Source organism: Sander vitreus, chromosome 12, assembly GCF_031162955.1.
Source record: "Sander vitreus isolate 19-12246 chromosome 12, sanVit1, whole genome shotgun sequence".
Classification (NCBI taxonomy): Eukaryota; Metazoa; Chordata; class Actinopteri; order Perciformes; family Percidae; genus Sander; species Sander vitreus.
The window spans coordinates 15,296,475-15,320,460 of NC_135866.1; the positions used below are offsets into that span (position 1 = coordinate 15,296,475).

Sequence of the window (23,986 nt, forward strand, 5' to 3'; positions counted from 1 at the left end):
TGTTGCTATAGCACATGTTGGAAGAGGGAGTGGTAGGGGTAGCAGAGGGAGGGATGGATGGATGAATGGATAGAGGGGAAAGAGAGGAAACGAGGGATCAAGGGATGGATGGACGGAGGTATAGGGAGGGGTACATCTCTTATTGAAGGGACTCAAGGACATAAAGAGCTTTTGGGAAAGTGACTATTGCATGCAAAGAGAAAAGCTTGCATTGTAAAGGCACTATAACCACTGATGGTATGTTTTTTGCCCGCTTGCGAAACCTAGAAAGAGTAGGATTTATTTGTGTCACTTTAAGTGCCTCAGCAATACAGCTAATAAATATGACAGAGCAAGGTGATATACTTCCACAGCACAGCTGTTAGGCATCTTTAATACCCCCCCCATTTGAAAACAAATGTAGTTCATCTATTTACTTGATGAATTTGAATAAGTAATATAATTTATTTTTGCATATGATGGTACTTAAACATCAGTGATGGCACTTTGGTTTGTGTCTTCTATGAAACACTGAGAAGTGTGCTGCATATTTTTTAGCTGAGTGAACACATGTAAAACATCAGTATATGCCTTTCAGTATATTAAATATGGTTTCACACAACACAAAGCTCAAGAAAACACATCACTTAATATATTATTACCTAGCTGATCACCTAGTAGGATTGAATATGTACGGGCCTCCTCTCTGTCTAATTTAAAAAAAAAATCATCTTAAAACCCACCTCTTTTCTTTGGCTTTTAACACCAGGTAGAGTGTTGATCTTATGTGTATACTTGTATATTTTTATTGTGTGCGGGCAGTGCATTTTAGTTTTTTATTTATACTCTTCTACTTATACTTCTCTACATTTATACTTATTTCTGTTTTATATTTTTGTGCAGCACTTTGGAAACCTTGTGTTTGTTAAAATCGTGCTATATAAATAAAGTGGATTGGATATATTTTTATTATGTTCCAGTTTTGTACCTCATAGTTTGGCTTTATATCAATTTAATACTGATAATATTTATATATATATATATATATTATATTATAGATTGGATTTTCTTTTTATATATCAAGCTAATGTAGGCTCAGAAATGGACCAGGCTTGTGTAGTAAATTGTTGAAATCATTTAAGGAATGCCTGGCCATACACTAGATCCTCTGGACCATTTAGCATTGTTAGTGTGAAAATGCAGTGACCCGTTTTAATGATATCAGATGTTTAGAAATCCAAAATCGCAGATCTGAGTCTTATGTAGGTGATAAAACGATGTCAAAACGGGATTGCGATAAAATTCAGGTCAATAATGATAAGCTTTGGACATATACACGATAACACAACTGCCAGAGTGTGGCTTATTGGCTAGCCGGGCACATCCACTTCCTATTTTGAGCGTTTGTTTGTTGCCAGTGTTGTGTCGAAGTGTGTTTCCCCGTCAAATAGTATTTCTCTTGTTGAATAGTGTTTCCCTCCTGTTAAAATGCGTAGTGACCCCATCCATAGTTATAGTTAGGGACAAGGGTTGGTTCAGGTTTAGGTATGAGGAAGAAGGTAAAGTTGGAAAAGAGAGAAGAAATTGGCGAAAGTGGAGCCGAGGGCAACGATAGCGATGGTGTACATGAACGTGAACTTGCGTTATCCTATCAAGTTAAAGACATTCAACAAGGGTTACACAACGTCAGTTGTGTGGAAGTTGTGTTCATAAAAGCGACAAGGAGCAGATTATGCCGATCTGCAAAATATATCGGCGGTTGGTGCCAACCAGGACGGGAAACGCAACAAATCTTTTCCGTCACCTGAACAGGTACCATCCCAGCGACCACACAGAGAGTATGAAAATGCGGACTCATGCTCGTGAGTCCACACACACAGCCTGCAAGTTAAAAGTAGTAACGTTTGTTCGTCTGCGCTATCATTAGCTGTGCTATAGCTGCTGAACCAAAACAACAATCAATTGTGTTTGCTTTTGCAGCCATTGCCCCTTATGAAAAACATAACATTTCTGCTCCAAAAAGGAGCAAAAATATAGCGAGCGATATTTCTTATTGTAAAGCGAAAGAGACTTATTTACACATGCACTTGTTTAAAACACTTGTTTGGTTTTGTGTTACCTCTACAAACATTTGAGATGCTTTCTTTGCAGGAGTTTACATTTAATATATTGCTTTTAAGTAGTTTTAGGTTGTTTACAAAATCAAAAGGAATGTAGCCAAAACTGACTACTTACGTGCGCCCCATGTACAGAGGCTCAGTCCTTGTCGCACGTTTGGTTCCGACCTGCGGCCCTTTGCTGCATGTCATTCCCCCTCTCTCTCCCACTTTCATGTCTTAATCTGTCCTATAAATAAAGGCAATACAAGCCACAAAAATCTTAAACAAGAAAAGAAGTAACCCGAATGTACTCTGAGGAAGACATTCAGGTCGATGCTCACAGCTAAACCAAGCTTAGCTGTTGAATAATGCAGACCATGTTAACTTGGTAACCCGTACAGACACTGAAGTCAGTGGCTCTCATGTAAATGCAGTATGACTGGTCAGAGAGGATCTGTGTGTGGATCCTTGTGTCCAAACATGCAAAGCATACTGAAGAAAATTCGACAGTGGCCCAGCATCTTTGTAAAAAGGAAAGAAAACCATTACATTATTCAGATTAGGCGGACACCTTGCAAAATTGTTGCCGAAATTCTTAATTGCACTCTGAATCGTGAATCTGTGTGGAATACACACTTTCTATGGAGCCTTATCTATGTAATGTATAGTGCATTCATACAAGCTCCATTCCCCCGCCATTAACAAGTTGGCTGTTAGACATTTTCTGTGCTGCTCTGGGGCATATGGCCTGTTGTCTCAGTGCTTAGGAGAGGCAGTAGCTGATACAAGGCCCTTTGATCCCTGTTATTTCCCTCTGCAAACAAAAGATTTTAATTACCAAACCGCTCTTTCAGCCACAGCTTCTTCCTCTGCATGTGTGCCTAGAAGTGTAACTGCTGAAAAAGCCATTCATCAGTCATTCATCAGCTGCAGTATGGCAGCTTGTTTGTGTCACTTTGGATCTGTTCTGCCAATTACTGTGGATGAGAATTTGATGGTGCGTTATCCTCATTTTTCTGTTGTGTTTAAGGGGTGGTACTGTTACTGCTGGCTTACTTTGTGCAAAGGGACCCTCACAGGTTACAACATACAGAAATGAGCGTTTTAGGAGTGTAATGTGTTTGTGGGGGCAGAAAGGTGGGAGACAGGCCAGGGAGTGAGGGGTGATTTAAAGTAGTAGATTTGCAGTGAGGCTGTAGATCATGGGAGCCTCTCAGACTGTCTGCCCGTATGGTGACAGTGTGGCATGCTGCTGAGTGGCTGTCGATCGAAGGACCTTCAGCACGGCTGAATTCTCCACCGCTCTGCAAAACCCAGAGTCAATCCCTCTGTTCTATTTACTGCTTTGTACCTCAGTGTGGAAGCACTTGCAGTTAATTTCACCAGGCAGGAGTAAGTCTGATTTTATTTCATAGAAACTGAAAGGAACTTTATAATCACAAAATGGCCAGTATCTCAGCCACAATTAAATTAAAATTAAATAAATTTCTTTTCGTCACAACGCACCGTTGTGACGAAAAGAGAGCTGAGCCAGAAGGCAAAGCTCTCAATCTACCGGTCAGTTTTTGTTCCTACCCTCACCTATGGTCATGAAGGCTGGGTCATGACCGAAAGAACAAGATCCAGGGTACAAGCGGCCGAAATGGGTTTCCTCAGGAGGGTAGCTGGCGTCTCCCTTAGAGATAGGGTGAGAAGCTCAGTTATCCGTGAGGAGCTCGGAGTAGAGCCGCTGCTCCTTTGCGTCGAAAGGAGCCAGTTGAGGTGGTTCGGGCATCTGGTAAGGATGCCCCCTGGGCGCCTCCCTAGGGAGGTGTTCCAGGCACGTCCAGCTGGGAGGAGGCCTCGGGGGAGACCCAGGACTAGGTGGAGGGATTATATCTCCAACCTAGCCTGGGAACGCCTCGGGATCCCCCAGTCGGAGCTGGTTAATGTGGCCCGGGAAAGGGAAGTTTGGGGTCCCCTGCTGGAGCTGCTACCCCCGCGACCCGACCCCGGATAAGCGGATGAAGATGGATGGATGGATGGATGGATTAAATAAATTTCGGTCAGAAATGAAACATTGGCTTCACAGATAAATCATTTAGATGCTGTTGGGTAGGTGAGCTTATACCTAAAAACCTGAAAATTATTCAAATGACAATGGCATGGTGGCTTAAAATACTGTAAGTTAGAAAACATGTACATATTAAAAGTTCAAATTCAGGGTTTTCTGCAGCTCAACCTGAGGCAAAGAGGGTACCTAACAAGGTGTACTGTAATTTGGCTCAAGGAAGTTATGGCCACTTGTGTAAAAAGCAACCATTGACAAAAAGTCTCGAAAAAATGTCCAAAGACAAATTTGCTGCAGCTTGTAGCTTTGGTTACAATCCAACCAACATAAGCAAAGCTGTTCACTGTGTCGACCAATAGTATCTCTGCACTTTGGACTGTAGAAAAACACAGATGGAGCATGTATTACGTTACCCCTAGGTTTCAGAAGGGATGTTTTGAAGCCTTGGTTTGGGTTCTCATCACCGTCTTAACAGTTACAGAGTTCATAAAATCTGAATATTGGCAAACCCACAATTTGCCTTTAGTGCATCATATTAATGAGTTCATTTTCTCAAAACCGACACAGTGGATAAGCACAAACCATCCATCAAATGACATGTACATACAGTAAGTTAAACAGCAAATACTGTATGTCAAAGTGCGTAGGTGTCGATATTGACAAGTAGGTTTTTTTTTTCATTAGATTCATTTCTGTATTACTGTCAGAGAAAAGTGTAAACGAGTTGTAAGTGAAGGGGTTAGAGATGGTTTTCTCTGCTTTGTTAGCAGCTTGTTTGAGGCACATTGACTGTAATGACAGGAAATAAAGGCCAGTGAATGTGGATGCTTTGGTGACAGCATACTCAAGTCTGTTTGTATCTTTGGCTGATAAGTGATTTGAGCTACAACATTGGTTTTCTATGCCTTGGTTTATATACTTTGTCCTTCATCAAGTCAGCCATTCAAAATGCTATTACCAAATCCTGTCTGGTGGTTTTGTCACCTTTTCAAATGTGTTATTTGCACATTGTCCAATTGTATTAAGTCCTTTATGTCAGTCCTAGGTCAACTACTTGTGAGTAATTTTCATACAGCAGTTTCCTTTTAATTCAACTTGTATTAATATTTGTTTAACTGTCCCCAGAGTTGCACTAGCAAAAGACTAAAGATGAGTGTGATCCAGGACTACGCAAGCCTGTGCAAAATGGGATGTTCAATAATTACATGTGTTATTTGTTTCATAAGTAATGATGATATTGAGCGATGATTTGATATAATGGCATGATTTAGGTGTCTCTTTATTCTAATATAATCTGTCCTCGCTTTATCTTTTATGTCGGTCTTTGCTTTTTGGGTAAAAGGATGTATATTATGACTATGGCTAGTGCATAAATGAGAATGAGGCTTTTTCAAGGTGCTGAGGAGAATAAAGTGCAAAGAAATAGTAGCACAGGGATATAATTGGGTCATCTTGAACCAATGGGACATTTACACACCATTGGGCTTCTCTGACTATCTTGCTGCCTCCTCCTTCATAAATTGCTATGAATCAGGACACCCCATAATACCAGGTGATTTAAAGCTAATTGAAGCTGAGCCTTTATAGGCCCCCGCCCACTTCCCAAATGGACAGACAACTGTACCTGAGATGTTTGAAAATGCACCTGGCGTCTCCTAAACAACCTTCAAGGCACAGGCAATAGCTATAGTGATAACCAAAACCTCATAAAAATGCACCCCTTTCCCGTCTTTCCCCTTCCTGGTTTATGCAAATAGTCCTTAATAAAAGCATGCTCACTCAGGGGCCTCAGGTACAGGCAGGCAGGGGAAGGTCACTTTGTAGGGGAAATTATTCTCTTCACAGCATGGTAATGAAAGCCTTTTTATATTGAGCAGAGCCAGCTAGGTTCTTGTCCTCAGCCCTCTGCTGCACTGCCGGCCTGAGCGCTATCTGTGTTTATTTACTCTGTCCACAGCAGGATGGCCAGTAGCTGTGGGATGGCCCTGACAAAGTGAACTGGTAACTAATTGCTTGTTGGGGTGGAGTGATGGCCAGGGCCAGGGGCAGGGGCGCTGGCAACATGGAGGGAAGTCAAAGTCTGTTCGTCTGCATATACCACCCACACTGCAATGATGCAAAGCCGGTAGAAAATTGGCATAGTATCCCTTTAAGTTTGCCCCTTTTTTGTTGAATTTATACCTGTTTCATTTTCACACGCATTTTCAAAAAACAAGCAATTTGTAAGCCAAAATTCTCATTCAAAGCAACATATTTTAAGATCACTGAAGTCTTGAACAGTTTTATGGCTCTAACTCTCCCAGCTGCCACTGACTAAAGCACTCTGGGCCTCATGTACTAACGCTTTTGCGCCCACTTCAGGCATATTTGTGCGTGTAAAAGCATGGCGTGGTATGTACCAAGGAGGTAAGCCTCTCCCCGCAGCGCGTAGCTCCTATGGCGCCATTTTGATGCTACCAAGCCATCACCTCCCGTTAGCATTCCATTGACTGCCATTCATTTTGGCGCCACTTTGACAGCGAATAACTTTACATCTGAAGCGTTTAAAGACTCTATTTGTCCATTGTTTATTTCTAAAGAAACACAACAACGTATAAAAGGCTCCATTATCTTGTATCTCACGTTATGGCTTCGTAGCAGACGTTTTTGTAAAAATAGGCTAACGATTGTGTCATAACCACGAGACTTACTGTTGCATAGTAGAGGAATTACCGTATAGTACAGGAGAAGATCGCAGGCAGTTTCGACTTACATTCGCTGTTAAACTTTAATTACTAATGTTAACTAGCATTTTAGTTAGCAATAATTAGCCTGTGCCTATGTTATCTCCTTACATATACCTACGCTCTCCGTCTCTGCAAGATTCGGAATGATTGAGATTTCTCTTGGCACAGCTACCAGAAGACTTACAACTTTCAGACAGGTTGCTCACGTCACATTTACGTCGTCTCTCTCAGTTGGTGGCTGCGCAGTAACGCTCAGCCATCACCGGAAAAGTGCTTCTAATATCCTTCACTGGTCTCCGTCCAGAGCAATGGGATCTGTTGGTCCATTTTATATACGTCTATGGTATGTACAAACATGCCCCACTGAGGTAAAAGCGCAGACTGCCTGTCGTGGGAACTGAGAATGGCAAATTGCGCTTTTCCGTGTCATGCATATGCATTCACGGGAGGGTTAATGGGAAAGTGGGAATTTTCCATAAAGAGATGGGAGGGGAAGCGTAAAGTGCGCCTAATTATGTAATCCGCGTTATATACAAAAACCTCCCGTGACAGTGCACCTCTATTTTGCGGTGAAAATTCACCGCCTCTTAAAAGCAGGTGTAAACCAGCCACAAGCAGGTTTCCTCGCATATGCCTCCTGGTGAAATGGCAGCAGTAATCCGAGCAAGACGAAGACATAGGCCAAGGAGACGAGCTGAAAAGATTTTTGCCACGTTACGTGTCAAGCGTTACAGATTAAGCAGCCATGCAATATTACAGTTAGGCTACTGGAAGAAATCAAAGATGACATTGAATCTCCAACTCAGCATTCACATTCCATTCCAGCAGTTGTTAAACTCATCAGTACATTACAAATATTGGCATTAGAATCATTTCAAACAGTCATAGCATCAGCAGTGGGAATATCGCAGTCTGCACTCAGCCGTATCATAGCACAAGTACTTAACGCTTTGCTACAGCGCAATTTATGGTATAGTGGTCGGAGAAAGGCGCTGATTACCCGATGAACTGCAGCTTTGGTAAATACGACGTAAGCTGAAGTATCAGTATCACAGCGTGCGGGTTGGCCATGGCGCTGATAACGCTACGTTTGCAAATGTACGTATATGAGGGCCTCTGTGCCTTCCAAACCTCTCACACATGATGAAGAGTTCCCAGAGTGGAAAGGGGAAAGGGGGGTTCCATTTGGAGTTGGTGTGTTGCATTTGTGAATGATTTGTTGGGAACAGAGTTCACTATTTCAAAGGACCTGAAAGTATTGATCCTGTCCCCGATGAGCTGACACCTCATGTATCGTCTGAAGTCGTCTCATCTCGAAAGGCTGTTCCAATAAGGACTGCCGGTATTGGGGAAGGAATATATAGACAAAGCTCATGGAACTTTCTGACCTTCTTATTTTCTTGAAGATAGTATGGATGAGGCAACTAAAACCATTTTTGACAAAATAATTTCAACTAAAGGCACACTCACCAGCTATTTTTCCAAAGGCTCCTAAAATAGTGTTCATAATCAAATAGTTTGCTCAGCTATTGACATGGAGATGGATCTTTTGACATGCCAGCCAAGTAGCTGTTACAATTTAACCCACTGCACTTTTAGGACATCTTCCGTAAATAAAAAAATCTACAAAGTGGTATGGATAAAATATATTTTCATCTGCTGATGAAGACCATGTGATATAGTTTAAAGCTCTTATAAAAGTTAGAAAGTGGACCTTGAGTTGGGACCTTGTATTCCAAAGTCAAGAATTGACTTTGATTGTTTAAAAAATGTAAATAGTTTTTTGGGGGTATTGGGGTGTGGAGTATTTGTAGTATAAATCCGATCTGTATGTTTCACCATACAAGGACTCTCACAGAGTCAGCAAGACTGATCATTTTCATCATCAGGTTTATAAAGCATTTTATTTTCCCAAGGCAGGTGGCACCTTTTGGCGACTAATTTACGATGCAGAAACTTTTTTCTTGAGCTTGAAGCCTTAGTTAATGGATGACGGTATGCCAAACACGTCGCCTACATCAGAGTAACCATATGTTTGTGTGAAGCCATTAATCTCAGGCTGGATGTTGACTGTTCCCGTTTTGCCCTGTCCTACCCAAGTTATTGTCCCCCGACTCTCACTTCCTGTTGTAATAACGGCTACTGACCACCACACAGATGGCTGTCAGCCAGGTGAGGGCAGCAGAAGGGACCTGTTGACCCCCACACACACACACACGCACACACGCACGCACGCACGCACGCACACACACTTCCACTGTCTTACATACAATGACAAACGCCAACACACACAGAGCTGAGGGCTTCACAGAGCGTCCTGGTCAATGACAAATTGCAGCCCAAGACAACAGGCTCCTGTGTAGCTCTCCTGAGGGACTCTTGAGATCTCTCACAGGGTGACCCAGTTCCATCATGTCTCCCCTTCTACCTCTTTCCTCTACAATTCCTTTTCCTCAGCTGCATGTCCTTCTGCATTCACACAGACCATGGCATTGAATTTAAAGTTCAGTTGTAATAAGGGGATCCTCTCTTCACTCTAAATATCTTCTTCTTCTCTTAGCAGATGACCTGAGTTGTCTAAATGTTAACTTCCAGTTCAAGTCAGTGTCTTCTGCTCAGTAAAAGGTCTGCAGCCTGAGCTACCTCAAGGGCCAACACGCAGTTTCTCTCATACTCGGTCAATGCGAAAATCACTTACCCAAGAGATATATTAAAAAAAACAAAAAAACTAGGATTTATTTCTTGGTTCTTAATTCACTATCTTTTTCTGCCTTTACAGCAAATAGCTTAACTGCAATGCAGCAGTGCCGGTATGGGGCATTAATATTAATGTCCGCCCATTTTGCCCAGTGTGGCAGGGAGCCTGTCAATCTAGACTTCTATTGGAGGGGCTCCCTACACCAGCAAACACCTGCCCAGCACTCAAGTGCCTGCTTCTGACACTAGAAGGCGCCAGTCTGCCCCTATGGTGTTGCAGGCATGCATTTATTGGCCAGTAGTTTTACATACAGGAGGTATTTCCAGCCAATCCAGATCACACAAATGTTATACATTGCTCAATAGGAGGAAGAAAAGGGGAACAAAAAGAACAAAGGCTTTATGTGGGACAATTGCCCTTGATTCTGATGGAAACTGTTGTAGTTTAAAAAAATAAACTGCATTTCTGTATTGTCTATCAATTTTATTTGAAAGAAAGCTAAAAGAGTGCTGTGTTCAACCCTTGGGAATAAGTTTTATGTTATAGCTTCAGGCAAGAATCTGATGTGGCAAGGTCTTTTCTTGAATAATGTGCTTGTTTAAGTCTCAACTCCTATCCAGTGGGAGCATAGCGGATGAAATTACTCTAAAATCCCCCCTGAGATGGTTAATCTACAGTATGCAAGCAAAAAATCCTTTGTAACAAAGGCGGCACATTATGAATGTGAGATTAGGCAGAATGGGTGCGGTTGCTATAACATTTAAGCAGTGCTCCTCTGCATTAAGTGGTTGAAGATGGCTGCAAGCAATGCAGGTGTGTGTGCGTAAGCCTCTGTGCAATGAGAGGTAGAGCGAGAGAGCGAGGGAGCCTGGGATCAGTGTGCTGCACTGTTCATCACTGCAGCAGTACACCAGCCCTGGATCTCTGTCCGTACAGAGGTCCTGGGTGCCTGCCCCCCTGCCTCTCTGCCCCTCTTTCTCTGCTTTCCTCAAGAGTGTGTGCTGATGATGCTCTCTTTCATTACTCCAGAAGGAGGGAGACAAGCTGTAGGTTTAGCAAAAACCCGCAGGGAACCAGCCATCCTGATTACCTTAAGTCTGAAAGCCTGCCAGCATGTTGCTTTGCATTTAATAGTCTTAATAGTTAAGTTTATAATAGTAATACTAGTTTAGTTTCCATTGATTGTGCAGGCTGTGGCCTTTTTGCTCTGCGCTGGACCACATTTCCTTTCTGTACCGTTTCAGACCCAGATTTACCTTACTGTTGTGTATGTAAACACTCCGGTGCTCGCAGGGGGCAGTTAAGCCATATTAAAGTCAGAGTGAAATCAGCTACGTCCTTTTGTCGCAGTTCAAAGATATGCCCTGCAAGATTATTCAGGGTTAATCAAGGTCAGAAGTGTTCCCTCCAGCATTGCTGCTTTATTGCTTATTGAAGGTACATTGTGTACCTAACAACAGACAAGATACAACAACAGTTCAGGGATATGGCTTTTAAGTGTCTTGTTTTATATTCCATAGCATTTGGGCATTTGCCCAGGGGCTAAAGCAAGACACGTAGGGAAGGTAGGGGCTGTAAATGGATAATGGTTTAGTTCAAACACTAAACTAAAGCTAGAAGGAAGAAGGCTATAAACTCAAAATCTATGTATTGACATTTCCAACAGTATTACAGCTTAACTGGAATCTCATGGAGTTTTTTTCTAATTCTTTCCTGCTGTCTTTTTTTTTGTGATCTTTGGATTTGATAAGAAATCCTTTTACTAGTAAAATAGTCTCTTTTTTCTATGACACTGTAGGAAGTGCCAGTCAGCCTCCCTCTATCCCCACGGCGACACTATGACTCGCTCTCAGCCTTCCTCTTGTACAGTTGTCTTTGCAGCCACTTCTCTCTGTGGCACACATCCTCTAAATGACCTTCAATGGCACACAACAACTGGCTGTTTTTTTTTTCCACCACACCAGGCTACTTCTGTTAAACAGCACTGTTTAAACAATGGATTTTTTCACTTCCCACCCTGTCTGTTTCTTCTCCAGGAGACCTGAATGAATGCAGCTAAATCTTGTGTAATTACCATTTTGCCTCCCAATGATAGGTGCTTTGCGCATCATCAAGGGGGAAGTGGCTTCCCTTTTTTAACTGAAGCGATGGTAGGGGGAATGGTACTCTAAAATAACACACAGCTCTTGTACTGCTCAAAGCTTAATGTAAATAACACTCTGCTTGGGAAAGCAACTCCCTCTCTAAGTTGATTTTAGTATTCGTGTCCCCATGTGTGAAAATGGGATATGCTCTGCTCTAAAAAAACAAAAACAAAAGTGTGTTGGAATGGAATTGGAATATGCTGTGTATCAGCAGTACAGACACTGTGATGTGTTTGCTTAGCAGCTTGTGTCTGGCCCCCAGCTATCATACAGTGCATGAGACATTCAGTCACAGATTCATTTTGGCAGTTTACATCATAAACTATCAAATTGACAATACTTTCTGTACCTTCTTGGGCTTTCTCCGTCATGCTTCCCAGCTCAGCCCATTCAAACACTCAACGTTTTCCCTTTCTCCATGTCTCCTCTGTGCAGTGCCATGCGTGTGCTGCTATCTAAACTGCCGAGGCCTTGGATCGTGGACGAGAAGAAGGACGACGGTTACACCGCACTGCACCTTGCTGCCCTCAACAACCATGTGGAGGTGGCTGAGCTGTTAGTGCACCAGGTAACAACACACTTGCTTTTATTTCAGTACTGTTTTCATTGTCTCGCTGGGATCATGCGTGCTACTCACAATTTAGTTTAACTAACATCTGGGTTCCAAGTGGATCTGTACACTTTGTTCTCTAACATTATAATGCAGAGAGAACCCAGTCCTGAGCTGTATGCACTATTGTATTCTGGGGTAATGGAGCTTAAAGGTTGTAGAAGATTGTGACTGGAAGGTTGCCAGTTTGAGTCCAGTTTGTTAATTGCATTGAACTGAGTGGTAAGGTAAAGTGTGATGTAAAAACAAAACCGCATCTTCAAATGGTATTCCCTCAAGTAGTACGTACGTGCTTGTTATTATCAATTTAGATGACGTAGTTGTGTTTTACGCCATCTCGATAAATGATTTAATAACGCTATGATTCCATTGAAAGATGATGCTTGGATTATATTGTTATCGCCCAGCTCTACGTTAGAATACTATTTACTGCCAAAGGTAACAGAGTTACTGTTAGTTAGTCCCAACACTGCTCACAGACATAGAAATTGCAGATTTGAATGCATGCTTAACACTTAAAACAAATGCAGTTATTCATACTCTCTAAGAGACCCCTTTTGTTTACAATTATCAGCCCAAAGCATAGCTGCATAAGCTTAGCCTGCACTTCCGGCTTTCCCTGACTACAGACAGAAGCCATTAAGAATGGCTTCCACTGCACTCCCTGCAGCCAGCAAGCTGTAGACCAGTTTTTTATTGAATCCATGCGTTTCACAGAGGGGGTATTCTTTAGTGCTGTTGGGCCCTCATATCCTCCTTCTCTTGCAATCATAGGTTCGTGCACTTTTCCCTTCTGAGATTGCAGGTTTAACTCTCAGAAGACACATACAGGAGTTTACAGCAAAAGTCACCTGCTCAAGCAGGAACTGGGTTAATTAGGATATGGTGCAAGGCAGCAATGTTGCTGCAACATTCCAACGCATGAACGCTCGCTACCTTTCAACGGGGACAGCCTTTTTTCCAAGTCCCTGCAATGAGCTGGTTCACACTGCCTGGCTCAGCTTTCTATTCAGAAATTGCACCACACTACAAGGTGCACTGCAGATTCCCTGCCAGCCAGCCAGCCAGTCAGTCAGTCTTATTACTTGGGGATTTCACACACTGCCTGATCACAATGCTTATCTTCCCTGCACATCTCCTCAGCTGAGGTGTTCGCAATTGGAAATGACAATCACATGTACTGTAGCGTTATTGTAGGATGCGTTTTTTTTCCAACCTCCTAGGTGACACTTTGTTGGTCAGCATGGTTGAAGGAAGGAAGATTCTGTCATGGCACATAAAGCCAGACTGGTTGTTACACTCTTTCATGTGCTGAACGATTATTTTACATTTTAACGGAATTCTTTTTTTCTGGTCCCGTTTGTCTACATTTATCACTTGTCTGTCATATTTGCATGCACGTATGTATTTGTGATTCATTATTGTTGGTTGTTAATGTATGTATGCACAAATGCCCATATGTTTATTTGTGTGTGTGTTTGCTCCTCTCTTCTTCCCTCCTCCAAGGGCAATGCCAGCTTAGACATCCAGAACGTCAACCAGCAGACGGCACTACACCTGGCAGTGGAGCGTCAACACACCCAGATAGTCCGGGTTAGTGGGCCTGTTTTTTTATTATCCCTCTATCATTTTTTCCTGCTGCTTTCCCCCCTCACTTCCACCACAAACTGAAGGTTTTGTCTCTAGTTATCTCTCTATCTGTCCCTCATACTGGACTATACACATAGGGGAGTAGAACAACATCAGTGCAGCCCCACATTTCCTGGTGGATGTCCTGCAGTTGAATGAGGTCCTGCTTCAGATTGATGCGGTGTAGGGAAAATGCTCTCTGAGGCAGTGTCTCATTTGGCGTATTATTGGATCGAGATTGCCACGTTGCCATCTTGTGGACTCAAGTAAAAATGCACTCCATAATTGGGGACTACAACACTGAGGCAGTTCATTGTTAGCAGCAACCTTATTAATCAGCACTGTGGCATTTGCATTGTAGCATAAAATTAAAGTTGTTTTACAGTTATTGCTAGAGTTTCTGTTTGACTGCCTGTTTGTTTATTTATGTTTCTCTTAACAGCTGCTAGTGCGGGCAGAGGCCAAGCTTGATGTGCAGGACAAGGACGGGGACACACCACTTCACGAGGCACTGCGTCACCACACACTGTCCCAACTGCGACAACTCCAAGATATGCAGGATGTCAGCAAAGTGGAGCCCTGGGAACCCTCCAAGAACACAGTGCGTATACATCTATTATTAACCTCACTGTTCCTTTACTTACTTTACCTGTAATTTACTTGGGTCAAGGTTCCTTAAGGTATCATAAGGCATCGCAGAATTAAGGTTAAATGAAACAGCTTTGTGTGCTGTCTAACAGCCAAGAGACGCCGTTATCAACAAGGAAACGACAAACTGAAAACACTAGAGGTCAATTGTAGAAATCAGGAAATGTGGCACCTCATTATCCAATAGTCTGATGTGATTCAGTTTGACATTCCCAAATGCATTTGTACACTAACTTAGCATCTTATAAGAACTTTAGACTATGCGCCATTGCTCTACTGCCACTGCTACTCATGGCTCAGTTTAAAGTTTAAAAACATGTTCCATATATAGTCTATACCTGCTTTTTCCTATTGACGGTATTAAACAGTATAAATTGGGCAGAAAACTAGAAAACACCCTGGACCAAGTCACCAGTGTGTTGCAGGGCTGTGCACATTCAAACTTATTCAGACCGTTTATGCCTCCTTTCTACACCAGCCCTGTGTGGGAGACAGAATAATCCACATTTTGCAACATGCTGGAGATTTTGTTATCTATCTAAGATTCAAGAGCACTATTCATGCTTGAGAGGGCAACAGGTCATTACCAATAGCTGCTGTGGTTCTAGTTATCCTATAATAAGTTTTTTATTTTATTTAAATGTATTAAATTTTGGTTGGGAGCAGGGTTGTAATTCTTGCTCACGTTAACCCCTTCTGACTAAAAGCAAACATTTGACTAATCAGTCTTATTAGACCTATAAAACATATTACAGTCTCCAATTCATATGAGCTGTATGTCTTTGGGCATAGCAAAGCATACAGAGAAAACTATAAACATGGAGAGAACGCACAAACCACACTCAGTAGGATTTTTTTTCTTGTAAAGCATTAGGTCGAGTGTGCAGTCACCTTCATAAATATGTGGCATGTTTGCTCTTTCAGGAATTTAATACTCCTCCCTTCCAACACCAACGGGGATTAGAGAGTATAATCATGTCATGGTATTTAGCATGTATGAGTTTGTCCCTCTGTAGAGGCCAACAGGGCCATGTCAGACCTGAACCCTGTTAATGTTAATACCATATCACTAATCCCTACAGGGATGATTTTAAGGCTACAGGGCCTAACTGCAGCTACAGACTGGTTCCCCGCTGAGAAGCGGAACAGACAGACAGCGGGCTTAATTGAGATATGTGCAGTTGGGTCAGTCTCCCATAGCGCTCCCCTCCTTCAAGACGAGAATTGAATTAGTCGGTCCGGTGGCTCCTTCAGCAGTGATGTAAAAGGTACTGGTTCAAGACAATCAGACATGGAAGGCCCAAATTGCTACATAGAAAGAGAGGGGCTTTGATTTCGGGTAGACTGACTGAGACGATGAGCTGGAGGAGGGAGTGAGCGAGACGGGACAGTTAATGGGATTTTGGGTCGGGGTGAGGGGGTTAATTTGTGATGATCTGATAGTTCTTTGGCATGGTCCTTCTGACTCTGGTCCTTCTTCTAGCTCTGAAGCCATCTGAATAATATTGGAATCAGGACTTTCTTACTCTTCTTGCTCATTACTCTAGTGCCAGTGTGTAAGACACTGGTCCCACTGAATTCAAATTGAAAAACAAACTTTTATGTCAAAAGTGCCTGATTAATCTGTTTTTGTGTGTCTGTCTGGCTCCCTGCAGTTAATCATGGGCTTGGGCACCCAGGGGGCAGAGAAGAAGAGTGCAGCATCCATTGCCTGCTTCCTGGCAGCTAATGGAGCGGACCTGACCATTCGTAACAAGAAGGGCCAGTCCCCTCTAGACCTGTGTCCAGACCCCAGCCTCTGCAAAGCTCTGGCCAAATGTCACAAAGAGAAGAGCAGGTAAACATCCCTTAAAGGAATAGTTTGACATTTTAGGAAATACACCTATTTGCTTTCTTTCCCGGAGTTAGATGGAAAGATCGATACCACTCATGTCTGTCTGTTAAATATAAAGCTGGAGCCAGAAGACAGTTGGCTTACTTTAGCATAAAGTCTGGTAACTGACGGAAACAACTAGCGTATTCTCTTGTTGTAAGTTGCTTTTGACAAAAGTGTATTGCTATAATGTAATACCTGGATTGGATGGTAAAAACATCCACTAGCATGTCTAAAGCTCAATAGTTAACACATTATATTTAGTTTGTACAAGAACAGATTCATTTTTTTATGCCTCGATTTTTTTTTATAGATTAACTAAGCCTTCATTAGACTATGCCTGATCATATCAAAACAGTCATGCAGACCTAGATTTAGAGACCTAGATGTTTCTTATTAATTTAGTCTGCTTTTCACATTTATGTGACCAAATAGCACTTAAACTTACACTTACAAAGTTATAAAGTTCTCAATGCTTCGGTTAACATTTAGGGACCCTCATTATGCTACCGTTGAAGTTTGGTGATATTTTGAGCCTTTTTAGTGCTATAAATAGCGATTTGTTTTTACTTTCCCTGTGCCCCGAATACTAGCGTTGTAAGCTAATCAGCGGTCCGCGCTAGCGTCTTTCAAGCTACAAACACATTTGATTAGCATGAAAACATGTCCCAGAGAGCGACAGAGTACACATCTGTTACCCCTAGGCTCGTTTTGCGCCGGAATTGTCCTTTAACTGTTCATCAAACTGACATTATGATGCTTCTAAAAAGTCTTTAAACAAGCAGAACACTTTTGTTACACACGGATGAAAAGGATGAATTTACAGGAATGTGTTTTTAAGTATATTCATGCACCCACCTCATAACACCTGACCGAGAAAAAGGAAGAGAGCACCATCTCAGGAAATCATGAGGCGACCTTATTGATTATCTTTCTTTGCTAAAAATGTTTCATGCAGGGCTTTTTATTCTTTTCTTTTTTTTCTCCTGTTCCTTTTTTTAGTCTCCATCTGTCTCCCCCTCTTTTCTTTGTTCTCTGTCAGCCTCTCTTTGCTTGTAATTTCTTCTGCTCTCACACTGTGGTTTTATTCTTAATGTTCCAGTGGCCAGGTAGGCACCCGCAGCCCATCTCTGAACAGTAACATTGAGTCACTGGAGGAATGTATGGTGTGTTCAGACATGAAGAGAGACACTCTGTTTGGGCCCTGCGGACACATTGCCACCTGCTCCCTCTGCTCGCCTCGTGTCAAGAAGTGTCTCATCTGCAAGGATCAGGTCCAGTCAAGAACTAAGGTATCAGAAGCATTACTGCCTGTCCTACCCAGGTAATAGATACATGACGAAGACTGGATACTTTTATTCCCTTTTTTTTGTTGTTTTAATTTGTCCCTCCACAGATTGAGGAGTGCGTAGTCTGCTCTGACAAAAAAGCAGCCGTGTTGTTCCAGCCCTGTGGTCACATGTGCGCTTGTGAGAGTAAGTCACACCTTGGTCTCTTTCTGATCAGCTGCTGCATTTAAAAAAACACACACTGTATATCAAATACACTTTGCATTCAGCTCTGACCAAATCGTGTTTTGTTGTCACCAGACTGTGCCAGCCTCATGAAGAAGTGCGTACAGTGTCGGGCTGTGGTGGAACGCCGCACCCCCTTCGTTCTGTGCTGTGGAGGGAAAGGTATGGAGGATGATGCCGATGATGATGATGATGATGATGATGATGATGATGATGATGATGATGAGGACCTTAGTGAGTGAATCTTCCACACATTCCCTTTTAATTCCCCTTTTCATTTTTTCCTTCTTTCTTTTCTAGTTTTTCCACTTTCAAAGTATCTGCTTTTGCCCTTTTTACCTTTTGCTTTGTCGCTGCCTTGCTTATGCATTTTATTTCTTTGTTTGCATCACTGATACACTGTTTAGTTGTTTTCGTCCTAGTAGACATGTTAGAAATGTTTAGCTTAAGTTAGATGTTTAAATCAGTTAATCCTGTTCCACGACTAGATCTGGCATGTTTTAATCATTGTATCCATTTTGATCATATCATTTGTTCTAAGCTTCTAGCTTTAGATACTAGCTGAAATGGACAGTGGCTTCGCTGCTTTGTCTGGAATTCGCCAAATAGATCCTCCAAAGAGAGAGGATTTTTGTGTTTCAGATCATAATCCATTTATAAGTAGGATCACAGAAGCTATTTCTAAATTGAGTTTTGCTGACCCGCACTGAATAATACAATAGTGTCATGACATACAGACAACCTCATCACCTTATTCATGTTCTGTGGCCTCTAACAGTTAGACTAATCAGCTCAGCCTGGATGGAAGAACTTAAGTATGAGCATATGCTAAAGTCCTGTAGTCATAATGATATATATGCATATTAATTGAGAATTTCAGTTTTGAAATGTCATTTCGATTAAACACCTAAAATGATTTGCACACAAACCCTTGAATGTCATCAGTTTTACCCAAACAGTCCAGTGAATAGGGATGTAATGTAGTGTGTGTGAATATATTTATTTTTGGTTGCATTCACAATCCATCTTCTTGTCTCCAAGTTGAACACAGTGTTGTATGCCCATAACCTTCTTTTAGTGGTAAATCTCACCAGTGGTTATGCCTATCGTGTTTTCCACATTTTTATGTTGAGTTAAAAGGGAAATTGTTGTAAGTTCACCTGTAATAATTATAATTATTTCTCCACATGTCAGCTTGTTGGCATGCAAATCTTACTTGCAGTCGTTACCAGACGTGCAAAAGTGAATGCAGATCCAAACACACATACACTCATGCAAGGGGCAGCATTGATTGTTTATCTCCTCTCCCTTCATCCCAGTAACACTTGACTGTTGATGTCTGCTACAAAAGCAAATCTTGTGCACGAAATTCATCTGCCACTTTGATTGTTTTGACTCCCTACTTCTCTGACATAATGTACTTCCAACTGAGTAAGCATAGACATTAGACTCATGCTTTAGCATTGGCTGATGGCAAAAAGAGAAAGAATCACTTGCTGCTATGCATTTTAACTATTTATTCTATTTAGAAGGGACTCTATTTCCCTTTCTTTCCCTGAGCACTGTTTCCAACTTGCTAGCTTTCTCTTCAAATTCTTTCTCTGAACCTCCCATAGAGGCTGTAGTGAGTAGTTTTGGTCCCCAGGCCAGCTGTTGAGCTGGTGAGGACGACTCCCACTATAACAATGTGACTGGTTATTCCCAGCAGGGAGCTCTAACACTATGGCAGGGGGATCGCAGGATCTTCTCCAACCCAACAATCTGGCACTAAGTTGGTGTAAGTATACCTCTATGATCCCCTCCCTTATCAGACCCTTTTTAAAGAGCTCCCCCAGTGCTGCCCTGGCCCCCATCCCCTCCCCTTAAACCCCCTTCCTTTCTCTTTCAGCGACACACACACCCTAAACAGGTGATGGAAAGGCCAAGAATCACATAGGTGCTCACTATTTCTGGCAGCTGTTTGCCAGTCTGGAATGGAGTCCCCAACGGGCCTCAGTCCAGCTAATTGTTGTTTGAGTGCTCAAATAATATATTCAGGCCGGTTTTACATTGGTATCATTATACTCATACACCCTGTGGCTCTTACAATGCCAATAACTTTGTATGAGGTTTTTCCCTGTTCCAGTTTATGTTTCAGATAATTACAAAGTGTGCATTTCTGAATTCAAGTCATTTAAAAATAAATGCAATGCCAACACAGCCCAAGTTTGATCTGCCAACCGTATTAAAATGCACAGTGCATGTGTTTGTGATCCATGCTTGTTTACAAAACATATTTAAAAAAAAAACAACATAATTTTAGCTCCCATCTTGTTTTGAAATGGCAATGTCGGTGTGGCTGCATTTCAGTTTTATTTGCAATATAATATAGTTAATCATTATGAGGAGGTGAAGTTTGACGAGGCCACTAGCTTGTGCCAACCTCTTAATTTGTTTAGTCTCTCGGCTGGTAACTGCATTCCCTTTTGTCCTCACCATGTTTATGTGCTGTTGCGTCCAAACAGCCAGCGGAAATATCCCAGCCATGCAGAGAGACAAGGACAACACCAACGTCAACGCTGATGTACAAAAGCTACAGCAACAGCTCCAGGACATCAAGGAACAGGTTGATGTCATCAATTAGCTTATATATATATATATATATATATATATATATATATATATATATATATATATATATATATATATATATATATTTTCAACTTACAATCATACAAAAGCAAATCATCCCATTTTTTTGTGATAAATGGTTTAAATGATTAATCCGTTATGATAAATGTCCCTAATAAATTTGTCGGCTAATTATTTTAGCTCTACTGAGAATTGTTTCAAAATGACAGAAAGAGGTAAATGAGCTGCTATGGAAGCAGCTATAGTAACAAGTTCCAAGGCTTTGCAGGACATTCAGGGCACGGCCATTTCTGTTAATGTATAAATTGTATAAATATACCATAATGTCACTAAGCTAGACACACCCTGTTTTTTTATGTAGACACAAACCGGGTGTGGCTCGGTAACTACCAAGGATGAATAAAATCAATGGTGATGTAAAAAATGTGATCAAATGGATGTCTGCATCATAAAGTTTTTGTATAGGGCTTGGCTCAGTTAATGATTGCCTGTCTGTTTTTGAAAGTTGAAATTACTTTATCACATCAAAACATGAACTCTGTTTGCAGACTATGTGTCCGGTGTGTCTGGACCGGCTAAAGAACATGATCTTCATGTGTGGCCATGGCACCTGCCAGCTGTGTGGAGACCGAATGAGCGAGTGCCCCATCTGCCGCAAGGCCATCGAGCGCCGCATCCTCCTTTACTAGACCCTAGTCTATGGTGGCTCCTTTTAGCCTCATGGTCTTGGATATGAACTTAAGGGAACTATTTCTGGATTTCATCCTAAGACGGCTCTGAGCAAATTCAGAAGTGTAGAGGAGGTGATGTAAAGGTTGGCCTTTTACCTTTGATGTAAAGTTCTCATGCGTCTGTCTCAGTCAATGCCAGCTGCATTCAAGTTTTATTGTATTTGTAAATCTTTATGCACGTGTATTGGTATCGGAAGCTCCAGATGTGGATTTTAATTTTTAAATCATTTCTCACCACAGTATGGCAAGTTTGTGACACATTACTGTTTGCCCCACTTAAAGGTTCAGTGAGTGTTTAAGCTTCGTGTCTGTGTACAGTTTGGCTGTTGTGACCGACTATCCTTGCAGTTGAAGACCAGATGTTGGCGTTTTTGCACTAGAAAAGCTGAGTCAGGGTAAAAGCTCTTTTCGGCACGGACTTTAGAGGTCCACTTCAGCAAACACAGATAGAGTTGTAGTTACTGCCAGGTAGCACACCACACCCATTCTTTGTTTACTGAGCTGTACCAAGAACGTCAGCGGCGGTGTCGCAACACCCTTTTGGCTGAGAATTCCAGAGCCGCCCTGTAGCGATTTAAGAATTCAAGCACACAAAGTCATTCAGCTTCGGTCCAGTGATCAGCCCCTGTTCTACCTGTTTGTTGTACATGTACACACAAACCCACACGATGCAAACACATCTGTAACAAGAGTCTCTTGTCACAACGTGATGTTAAATTGTTGAGACTTGGTGGTATTGTCTGACAAAAAATGTACAATTCAATGAGCATTGCTAATTTACCATTGATGACTGTGCCATTTGCTTCCAAAAATCTACATGTCAAATTACTTGTATGGGGATAAGGTGCTCTTTATCTTGTATTACTTTTTTTATTTAAGTGTATTTCCTTTACTCAAAGTCAACATTTATTGAGCTAGAGAGTACAATCTATTAGAACACTAAGATGAAAATGTAGAATAAATTATTTTGTATTGCTGCCCAAAAAATAGGATTTATAGGTATCACTGCCTTCCTAATATGTAGCCTCAAAATCTCTCTAACATTCTGCTTTGATATTAATATTAAGATACGTTTGTGATGTTTAATGTTTTGCTTTTTGTTGGCAATAGCTTTCTAGCAATCATCAGTAGAAGCATTTTTCTCTAAAATAGGTCTCTGTAAGCCTAACTTGTTCATTTGTGAAACAGAAAAAAGACATTTTGTTGTCAAAAGTGTCAAGTATCTTTTCACCAGTGTTTTATTACGGAGGAAAGTTAATGATTTTTTAAGACAGAACTTGCCTTACCTCTTTTAAAAGGCAGTTGCCCTTGTGGATACTCAGCAAGGTGGCTAGCTTGCTCTGCTATGTGGGAATTTGCAACCGAGTACAAGCATTATTTCTTTTCTGTTACAACAGAAAGCAACTTTTTTGAGTAGTTTTAATTCTTTTCATTGATCATGATAACACTTTAAGCTAGAAGCACTAAAACGCTTTATGGTAGTGTTGTCTTGTTATGGTTGTTATGAAAAAGCCTATTTTGTACTTTATTTTCAATACCTGTAACTGTCCTTTTGGAAATGTATCAGTAATATTTTCTTTGGCATGAATGTTTGACATATGCAGTACGACATGTATCATGGAAACCGTTCAGTCTGTATTGCTAATAAGTGCTTTTAAAAACAACCACAAAGCTGAAATAAAGTTCTACATGAACCACGGGACATTAGAAGTGCTGTTTGTTTTTCTTCTACTTAATTGTTCGTCAGTTTGTTTTTTTGTTTGTTTTGTTTTTCAAGTCAAGCTCAGATGTGGTTACCTTCTTAAGAGCAGAAAATTAGCATGTTGTTGCTTTTCTCCTGCTGTGCAGCGTCTGCCTCACAGAGGAGACGGGGCAGCAGAGATGGGAGGTGTGAGGTAATTGAAAATGCTAACACGTTATAATGACTCAGCACCAGTGTGTGATAGGTCAGCTATGCTATTTAGAAAAAGAAAAGTGCAAGAGTAAAGAAAACCTCTCAGTAGAGATGAGAGAGAGCCAAATAGAGTGATGCATCTTCTCCAGTGAGCAGTGTGACAGTGGGACATCTCACAAGGCGTCTTCCTAGCACTAAGAAATTATGACCAAAGGCCATTTATGTTCTAGCTCATTGACTAGTCCATTTATAACCTGGACATCTTTGGGCTCGGCTCACATGCAGCAGCAGTATGCAGCAGCTCATAACAAGACATTTCATCATGCTGTCACCCTCTCACTCGCACGCTGACTGTAGGTGTGACTCTGACACCTTTTTATACCCTCAGATCTCTGTGGCTTGGCATGAGGCCTAGACCGTTGCTGTGTAGTCAGGTGTCATGTCTGTGGTGCTTTGTCATATTACACTTGAGTACCTGTCTTTGAAAAAATGGGCCCTTATATGGTTTACCTGTTACAGCGTTAGACAATGAAGTGAGTGGCAGCTGCTGATGGCCTCTGTCACCATTTCCTGCATGGAGAATATAAACACTGTGGCCATTAGTGTGTTGACACCCCAATTGCTTGAATTCTTTTCTTCTGCAGCTTTCACGCAAGGGAAATCTAAATGCTACATCATATTGTAAGATGAAAATTGCGTGGAGGTTTCATTTGTAGGTGACCTTAATTTATCAGCTTACTGGGGTTATTGACATTAATTC

At 41.6% G+C, this 23,986-nt stretch overlaps 1 protein-coding gene across 4 annotated transcripts in view; it reads left to right on the forward strand.

Moving 5' to 3' along the window:
- Nucleotides 1–23,034, forward strand: part of mib1 (MIB E3 ubiquitin protein ligase 1) — a 59,731-nt gene extending 36,697 nt beyond the window's left edge. Inside the window, exons 13-22 of one of the 4 annotated variants that reach the window (XM_078264044.1) lie at nt 12,132–12,264; nt 13,813–13,899; nt 14,378–14,536; nt 16,239–16,420; nt 17,559–17,748; nt 17,853–17,931; nt 18,046–18,204; nt 19,676–19,747; nt 20,475–20,575; nt 21,150–23,034. In XM_078264044.1, the coding sequence (XP_078120170.1) occupies nt 12,132–12,264; nt 13,813–13,899; nt 14,378–14,536; nt 16,239–16,420; nt 17,559–17,748; nt 17,853–17,931; nt 18,046–18,204; nt 19,676–19,747; nt 20,475–20,575; nt 21,150–21,290 (1,303 nt within the window). In that variant the 3' untranslated portion in view covers nt 21,291–23,034. The remainder of the gene's footprint in view (nt 1–12,131; nt 12,265–13,812; nt 13,900–14,377; nt 14,537–16,238; nt 16,421–17,558; nt 17,749–17,852; nt 17,932–18,045; nt 18,205–19,675; nt 19,748–20,474; nt 20,576–21,149) is intronic. The other 3 variants (XM_078264045.1, XM_078264046.1, XM_078264047.1) reach the window with 3 other exon arrangements.
- The last annotated feature ends 952 nt before the right edge of the window (nt 23,035–23,986 follow it).